Consider the following 9,470-nt stretch of genomic DNA (forward strand, 5'->3'; position numbering starts at 1 on the left):
ACCTCACTGGGGGAATGCTGCTATTGAATATATGGATGAATAAATGGTAAAGCAACAACTTTTCTTTGGCCAGTGCATGCTAAAAATGGTTCTATAATTCTCCTACAGAAAGGTGCTGAGATCAAGAAAGCAGCCATTTTAGTGCTTGATCCAAAGAGGAGCAATGCCATCAACATCGGCATGACTGTTTTGCCTGCTATACATGTCATTAAAAGTGCCATCCTCACCTTTGATGAGTTTGCCATCAGTAAAGAGGGCATTGAGGTAATGTAGCACTGGCTTCCACCACCAGGGGGCAGTAAAAGCTTGTTACATTTGTTTAATTTACCCTCATTTCTGTATTGAGCATAAATGTTTTTTTTATTTTTATTATTAATTATTATAAAACTAAGAAAGATTAAAATGATTATTTTGTACATTACAAATCTGAAATAAAATATATTCTGCTTCTATCCTCCTGTAGAAAATCCTGACCATGATTCCCACGGATGAAGAGAAACAGAAGATTCAGGAGGCGCAGCTGGCCAACCCTGATGTACCACTGGGCACAGCAGAGCAGTTTCTGCTCGCTCTCTCATCCATCAGTGGCCTCACAGCCAGATTACAGCTCTGGGCCTTTAAACTGAACTATGAGACCCTGGAGAAGGTCAGTGCCCTACGACAATTAATCCTCTTCTTATACTTAGAATGAAAACCTGTTTACTCCAGCAGCATGATCATAATAAAAGGATTAATTGACTAAAGCGGTATAACTATATGTTAATTCTAGTCTGTTGTATTACACCATGCAAGAGTGATAGTGACGTGACATTCAGCCAAGTATGGTGACCCATACTCAGAATTTGTGCTCTGCATTTAACCCATCCAAAGTGCACTCACACAGAGCAGTGAACACACACACACACACACTGTGAACACACACCCAGAGCAGTGGGCAGCCATTTATGCTGCGGCGCCCGGGGAGCAGTTGGGGGTTCGGTGCCTTGCTCAAAGGGCACCTCAGTCGTGGTATTGAAGGTGGAGAGAGATCTGTACATGCACTCCCCCCACCTAAAATTCCTGCCGGCCCGAGACTCGAACTCACAACCTTTCGATTGCGAATTCATGAGCATTTTTACAGTTGCTTCAAATGCAGAAGACTTCACATATATACATACTTATATACACACACACACACAGAGAGAGAGAGAGAGAGCTTGGTCATCACAGGAATTAATTACTTGGATCACTTTTAAATGGTCACCTTAAAAGTGACCATTAGGGAACCGTTAGGGAAGTCATGGCGTAATGGTTAGAGAGTCGGACTGGAAGCTCTCTCTCTCTCTATATACATGTGTGTGTGTATATACGTACACACACTCTCACACACACACACACACAAAAATATGTATATATGTGAAGTCTGCTGCACTTGAATCAACTGTAAAAATGCTCATGAATTCGCCTAATGCTGCATTGCTTGCCACCCTTACAATTATATAGTTATAAAGGATTATATCAATTGATCGAAGCATTGTTTACACCTATTTAGGGCTGGGTGGATATATCTAACGATACGATCATGCACATTTAGCCAGTAAATCTGGTTCAGTGATTACAGCTAAATCGCCATCACCAGCTTTCAAATGGAGAGGCACTAAATAGACAGAACTGTAGATCACTGACAAGCTACGCAACATCGTGTTCATTATCAAAGGCGATTAATCTGCAATAATGAACGCGATATTGCGTAGCTTGTCAGTGAGTGATCTACAGTTGTGTCTATTTAGTGCCTCTCCATTTGAAAGCTGGTGATGGCGATTTAGCTGTAATCACTGAACCAGATTTACTGGCTAAATGTGCATGTTAGATATATCCGCCCAGCCCTACACCTATTAGAATAGATCTTTTAAATGTTTTACAGTGTAATTCTATTCATCTATTTTGATATTGGAACATAAACTTATTCACAGCCTCAGTGCGTTTCAGTATTGCATTCTTTCTGATCATTGAACTCTAGTACTGATAGTAGTAATTTAGTAATTTCTATAATGCATTTCTGCTGACCTTGAGTTGTAGTGACTTTGTGTTCAGTGAGGCTTTCATTTCCAAACATTTGTTCTCAGTCTCTCTCTCTTTCTCTGTCATTCTTCTGTCCCTCACACTAAAATGTTGCAGGAGATTGCGGAGCCTCTTTTTGACCTGAAACTGGGAATGGAACAACTCTCCAAGAACAAAACCTTCAAGCGTATCCTAGCAACACTACTGGCCATTGGCAACTTCCTCAATTGTGCCCATGTAAGTGCTCCATCTCCTCCACAGTGAGTCCTAGGAGCAGAGCTACCTTTAAAGCACCTGGATTTAGGGCAAGTTCTGCAGTCTGAAGCTTGTTGGACACGTGATTAGTCAGAGCAGCTCTGTTCTGATGCCATAATCTTTTGCTTTTGCCTTGTGGAAGATAAGATATGATCAAGACCCTGCATGGCATGTATTTTCTGTGCTAAATTATGTCACAACCTCTTAAACTCGTATACACACAAGTAGTGAAGACCGTATTCACTCTGTACTACGATGTGTAGAACACTTTCGGTTTGAACCAGGGCGGACAGATCAAACTAATCTGATTTTAAAGGGATAGTTCACCAATAAATGAAAATTGCCCACTGATTTTCTCACCCTCAAGCAATCCGAGGTTTATATGACTTTTCTCTTTCAGACGAACACAGAGTTATATTAAAAAATGTCCCGGCTCATCCAAGCTTTATGATGGCAGAGAATAGTGGATGAGATTTTGAATGCCAAAAAAGTGCATCCATCCATTATAAAAAGTGTAATAAAGGCCTTCTGAAAAGATTCTACACATTTGTTACAAGGAGTAATTGACCTCAAAAGTGAAACTTTTCTCATCAATTCAGGCTCTCTTAAGCTTTACTTAAAAATATTCAGAAACATCATTAATTTTAATGAGGTCTTTAGAACAGTTCCAATTTTATAACTTGCTATCTGTTGCAATGCCATGTTAAAAACTTGACAGTTAGCAGTTAATAACGGTTCAGCTCATGATGTCCTTTAATTTGTGCCACTCGATTTAATGAGTAGCCATGTTAATATTTTTTCCCCACCTGTTGCCAACAAAGCTAATGTAGTATTTCATTAAACATCACATAATGACTTTAATTGGCACTTATTGTCTCTCTGGCAGGCTAAGGGCTTTGAGCTCAGTTATCTGGAGAAGGTTACTGAGGTGAAGGACACTGTACACAGACAGTCTCTGCTTCATCATACCTGCAATTTTGTGGTGGAAAACTACCCAGATTCGACAGACCTTTACTCTGAGATCCCTGCTATCACACGCTCTGCTAAGGTAGGTGACTCAGACACTTTTAAATGTAACCGTGTTCAACATTATTTATTCATTTGCCCTGGGATTTTCATTTCATTGCTCTCTTCTAGACTTTTCAAGAAGCCGTTTTTTTTTCTATAGCACATCTTGTAAAGGTCGCCATTGTAATTAATTAACAAACCGCTGTGTACATTGGTTTCTTTTTTGTTCTGTTTCTCAATTTGAAGGTAACCGTGCAAATAACACTGTTCACATTCATAATTTATCACTACCTCCTTTCTGTTCCAACAGGTGGATTTTGAGCAGTTGTCTGAAAACCTGATTCAGTTGGAGAGAAAATGCAAAGCATCTTGGGACAACATTAAAGTAGTGGCCAAACATGAAACTAAACCTAACTTGAAAAGCAAAATGACAGAATTTCTGAAAGACTGTACTGAAAGGATCATCATCCTGAAAGTAGTGCATAGACGCATTATTAATAGGTAATAAAAAAACACACTGCAATACATTTTATACTTCATGTTAAATTAAAAGATATCAACTTCATTTCAATTATTCCCATAAGTTAATGAGCTTCAGTTAGTGTGCCTAATTTTTTTAATCTGAGCATACAATATATAACTCTTCCTTCCTTCATGCAGGTTTCATTCCTTCTTGCTGTACTTGGGTCAGCCCTCATACTCGGTGCGGGACACTAAAGTAACTCAGTTCTGTAAGATCATCAGTGAGTTTACCCTGGAGTACCGCACCTCACGAGAGAGAGTCCTCACCCAGAAACGCAAGCGTGCCGTCCACCGGGAGCGCACCAAGACACGGGGCAAGCTGATCACTGAGGTGCGGAATGAACGCTCTTTAGGAAAATCACCAACTTAAAACACCAGGATGTCCTCTGATTTTAGTCTACTAACCTAATTCCATAACATGTAATGTTTAAAACTTTTTGATATCATTTTTTAACCTGTTAACTGTCACCCGTCCGCTTTGTGGGACGCCTACATTTACTTCACTATATTACAATCTAATCTAATCTTGACAAACTATATATCGTTGGAAAGGTCTAAGACTCCCAAATATATATTTTACCAATATTTTTTCTTAAGAATTATGTAGAAAAAGTAATCGATTAATTTATGACAAGAGTGCACCCTCAAAAATCTAAATTATAACTGGAGTTTTGACCTTTGTTTAAAAAGAAAGACTTCTTTGTTGCCTTTTTCTCTATCACATTTTAGAAATCATCAGAAATTATATATCAACTGAAAACTTAAAATCTCAAAATTCATCCTTTAAAACCCATTTTAAAATCAGACATTGCATTACCATGTAAATGGTACATCAATATCATGTTACAAAATGTTTTCAGTCATGAATAATAAAAATTTAAGTTTGGATCGTGCACTGCAATGTCAATATTCAAAAATGTTAGTGACAGTTAGGGGGTTAAATTATTATTGCTCATGTAACAGTTTACTGTTATAGTCTTGAGTTTACACATACCTTGTAGAATCTGAATTTTTCAACAAAAAATACAAATAGTAATAATAATAGCTGAATATTTATTCTAAATTTCCCTTTCAAAATTTTACATACATGCTTGATTCTTAATGCTGTGAATTATTATTATTTTTCTGGTTGAGCCACAGCTTTTATGTTTTGGATAGTCCAGTGCAGTTCAACTGATCTTCAGAAAAATCCTCCAGGAGTCTTTTTTTTTTATTTTTTATACTAGGATTAGGATGAAGTGTCCTTGTTTTTTGTGGCTTCTGAAGGGCAGTATTAAATAGAAAAAAAAAAGCTCTTTAAACGAGACAATTTGACATCTTCATCGTTTCAGTGGCATCAAGGCCATTGCTAGATAAAAACCCATTTCTAGACAAAGTCTACCTCTGAACACTCCGCAGTATAAGGTATAAAGTATTTAGCCGGCCCCCTCAGCACAGGGCCTCCCCCTGAATACAGCACTGATCGACATTATGCCACAAATGTTGTCAATAGTGCTTAACTGGTATTGAGCTCAGATCATTCATTTGAGGGAATGAACCAGTTCATGGTCCTCTCCAGAACCCCACTGTATCACCCTCAATCATCAGTTAGTAGGCTGAGAAAAAAAACTTTACCAGTAACTGATTATACTTTCTGAATCTTTCTTTCTCTCATAGACCGAGAAGTTTTCTGGAGCAGTTCCACAGCTCTCTCTGGAGGACAACCTGTCCCCGGTTTCTTCAACAGTAGAATCCGAGCCAGCCCAAGAGGAGCATGAGAACATGAAAAACCTGCTCATTGACAACAACGACAACAGCAAGCTGCGCAGGAGCCGTGCTGTACGAAGTAAGATACCACAACACACAGCAAATCCAGGTTATATAAGAGTTAGCAGTTTAGTCCTCCTGCTTGGACCCAGCCTTCCTGTGGAATTTAGTTACACCCCTCCTCTAGAACACCTGATTTAGAAACATTCATTAGATGATTCAGATTTTTTTAAATTACAGTCACAGAAGGAACCTCTGCAGGAAGGTAGATCTCCAAGCCAAACTGAGAACTATGGTTTCAATCACAAAAAGTGTAGTTACCCAGCCCAGATGTAGCTTTTATTTTATTTTATTTTTTTATTCTGCTACAACATCTGTTAGGACTGTTTGGATGAGGATTATTTTAAGTTTTGTTTATTATTTTGTTTGTCCATTTGTGGATCTTTTATAGAGATTCTTACCAGTGGTGAGGACACTTCTCCAGTTTCACCCACTCTTCAGATGAGTGATGAAGGTAGAGCATTCGGAGCATGGATGTGTGCAAAATAAAGCAATTGTGCAGCTTTTAATATATCATAAAACTGTATAATTAATGATATAATGAGAGCATTAAGGTTGGGCCATTTGATCTCGCAGAGAGGCCTTATGACTCTGACAGCGTTCCTACTTCACCAGTAGAGAGCCAGTCAGCACATAATGATGATGATGAAGGTAGAGTTACTGCATAAGCTGCATGGAGTGGGTTTGCTCAACTAACAGAATTATTGTGAGCTAAATAGTAAATAAATCATGTCCTTTGAAATTATTTTTGAGGGGTAACTGACAAGACAGACATTGAAAATCCTGGATGAATAAAGCATCGATTCAGACTTTGCACCCAACTTTGTGTTTGCCTGAATATCTGACAGATTTTCATTAGCTTGCCAAGATGTAATAGCAACCTCATTCATTTTAACACTTCCTTTGAAAGATCTTGGACTGGTTTCTAAAGTACCTAAGTGCACTAATGCTTGATCTCATGTAATTTCCACACAGGTCTTGGCAGAGTTAGCACAAGCATGTCTGTAGCCAAAGAGGACAGCCCCAGCTCACAGGACGATGCCACAGATGAGATCATGGATCGTCTGGTTAAATCTGTCACCCAGAATCCCACAGAGAGGACATCTAGTCCAAAATCACGGAAACGCTCCCGGCTTAACAGAAAGTCATGTGAGTACATTTTGACTGTCAACTGGGTTTTTTTGTTTTTTTTTGACCACTGAACTTCATAACCAGTTCTTGAAGGTTGTTTTAGACCTAAACCTGGGGGATGAGATTAAGGATTTAGTCACTGTTTGCATTCAACACTATCTGTGTTCAAAACACAATGTAATCTGGCTTCAACCATTACTTAGCTTTCAAAAGCCCCTAAATCTCCCTGTCAGATCCGTATCGTGCCACCTCTTTACTTGTGCTGGATTGAACTGCCAGACATCTCAGAAATCGAATGCCACAAAGAGTCTTTTGTAGGGCATTCTTACAACTGTACTTTTAAAAATGGAAAGTGAAAGCACACAAACCTCCAAACCTGAAAAATATTCCATGCAGCTGAGAACCTTTTAGGTTTATTTGTAACATGCTGAAGCAGTCTATCAAATGTCTTAAGGCACAGTCACATTTACCATTGTTTCCAAATGAATAGGAATATGAATTCATGTTATCAGGAATTTAACATGAGGCGAAGACTTTGCAACTGCTCAAGTTGGTAATTTTTGACTCCAAAACTTTGCCAAATATTAGCTAATGTCTACAACTTTTAAGTTTTTTTGCATTTACATTTATGCTTTTGGCAGATGTTTTTATTTAGCGTGACTTGCGTTACATTCAAGGTACACATTTATCAATTGTGAATTACAGCCATGACCAAGGCATTGCTGGTGCCTTGCTCAACTGTTTGAACAACAGGAAAGCTTTTCCTTTACTGTTCCAGATCATTTTAGTTCAAAAGACATTGTTTATACATGTGCAAACAGTTTTTATTATTTAGATTGTTTGAAACTGAATTGCATGTTTTATATATCAGTATAACATAGTGTTGTGGTTTTAATGGTGTGCTGTTTGTGTTGCAGTGCGGAGGACTCTGAAGAGTGGGCTGAGTGTGGATGTGGTGCAGGCCCTTGGCCTCGACAGTACTAACGGGAAGGTCTGAAGCTGGTAGTTCTCATCTGGGTGAAACTGTAGAAAGGCAGCAATGAGGGCATAAGGAGAGCTGCTGTAATGAAAGGAGGAACTGTGATAAAGACATTTCATGGGATGCCTGCAACTAAATTTGCCTGCCAATCTGGACGCTTTAGTGGAAGAATCATGTACTTCCAGCTGAAATACAAACAGCTGCATTACTATACAAATTAATGAAGTGTGTGCATGATATCCATTAGACATATATCATGATTTGATTGGTACAAACTTTAATGGCATAGTATTAAATACCAGCCCATGTTTACTGATGGAGAATAGATGCATATATGATCCAGTGAATTAAAATGTTTTATATTTTGACCAGGTGCACATATATTATTTTGCATAGAGCCTTAGATTGCATAGATTGGAGCACAATTTATTGGTCAAGGATATGTACAGTATCTAAGGGTTTGAAAGGTTTTAAGGTAATACATTTATTTTTTCTTCTTTTTTTTTTTTTTTTTTTTTTTTTTTTTAAGACAAACCTTTTATATTTTGGCCATATCTTTTAGAATGGCTCGGCTCAAGGTTTGGATCTTGGAAGCCAGTAATTGAGATCAGTGCAATAGGGAAACTCAAACACACTGGTGCCCATTAATGAAGCTAAACCCTGGAATAAATGGCACTGTCAGTAATGATTGACCATGGAAAACTCCTTAGTCTTGCACAGGGTTTAATTTGTGTCTGGAAAGCTGACCCATGTGCACCTGGGTGGTGTTCAACTGAATATCCTGAGTACCAAGGAGATCTTGATTAGAGAGGACACAAACTAGGTCACATTTGTTTTTCTTTTATTAATCACAGAGCTCTCTTGAAAGGTTTGTGGATGCTACAACAGTCCTGTATTCTGCTGTATCACATTTCTGTCCTGATATTTATTTATTGTGCAGTTTTTTGAGTTCATCTTTTTAGTTATACCATTTTTATGATGTTATAAAATGTGCATGGACCACTCTGTTTCTTGCTGAAGAGAAGTGTTAAAGGCACAGTATTTCTGTAGCAAATTTTTAAAACCGTTACGAGCACATATTTTAAGGATTTTGTTGGTATTGCTTTTTTTTTTTTTGCACAGGGGGTTATGGTTAGGAATTTAGAATCACTATGAATCACTCTGTTGTTTTATGTTCGACCTTATTACCAGTTTGCATGAGTGCATGTGTTCTTCACTCTGAATGTATCACTATTAGAGTGTTCCAGTGCTGGACGTCCCGTCACTACTCTTGACACCTGCACAAAGAAAGGTTGTTTGCAATGAAATCGTTTGCAAGTACAGTGCTTCTAATGTATTATGTATTCTAATTGTATTGTGTTTCAGAATTGCTTCATATTGAGATGTTGGCCTTGAAGCTTTTTTAAAAATAAATGTTTATTAGACTTTTATTAGGCCCCCCGGTTTTTATTTGCTCATTGCCAATCAAACGATAAGGTCAGATGTCAGAAATGCTTAATTTTTTTGTCCTCCTGGGGGCGCATGTGTCTTTTTTTTTAATTCAATTGAGAGCTGCTTTATGAGTTAGTGATGATCTGATATTTAGAATATACTGCGTAAATGGTTAAATTGATTATTCTGTAATAAAAACAAATCTATTTCTCAATTATGTAATGTTCCGTGTCGCATAACGCGAGTTTTGAATGCTCTGTGACTGTTTTGATGTGTGTGATGATGAGTGGCGGCTCTT

General features: G+C 38.1%; 1 protein-coding gene across 13 annotated transcripts in view; it reads left to right on the plus strand.

The window, feature by feature from the left end:
• LOC127961804 (FH1/FH2 domain-containing protein 1) overlaps nt 1-9,171 on the plus strand; it is a 50,553-nt gene extending 41,382 nt beyond the window's left edge. For 6 of the 13 annotated variants that reach the window (XM_052561065.1, XM_052561066.1, XM_052561067.1 and 3 more), the window contains 11 exons: nt 109-264; nt 464-646; nt 2,158-2,277; nt 3,182-3,343; nt 3,614-3,804; nt 3,964-4,156; nt 5,482-5,650; nt 6,023-6,085; nt 6,208-6,282; nt 6,607-6,780; nt 7,680-9,171. In XM_052561065.1, the coding sequence (XP_052417025.1) occupies nt 109-264; nt 464-646; nt 2,158-2,277; nt 3,182-3,343; nt 3,614-3,804; nt 3,964-4,156; nt 5,482-5,650; nt 6,023-6,085; nt 6,208-6,282; nt 6,607-6,780; nt 7,680-7,759 (1,566 nt within the window). In that variant the 3' untranslated portion in view covers nt 7,760-9,171. The remainder of the gene's footprint in view (nt 1-108; nt 265-463; nt 647-2,157; nt 2,278-3,181; nt 3,344-3,613; nt 3,805-3,963; nt 4,157-5,481; nt 5,651-6,022; nt 6,086-6,207; nt 6,283-6,606; nt 6,781-7,679) is intronic. The other 7 variants (XM_052561071.1, XM_052561074.1, XM_052561075.1 and 4 more) reach the window with 2 other exon arrangements.
• Nucleotides 9,172-9,470: the final 299 nt, after the last annotated feature.

The sequence above is a fragment of the Carassius gibelio genome, chromosome B7, assembly GCF_023724105.1.
Source record: "Carassius gibelio isolate Cgi1373 ecotype wild population from Czech Republic chromosome B7, carGib1.2-hapl.c, whole genome shotgun sequence".
In the NCBI taxonomy this organism is placed as follows: Eukaryota; Metazoa; Chordata; class Actinopteri; order Cypriniformes; family Cyprinidae; genus Carassius; species Carassius gibelio.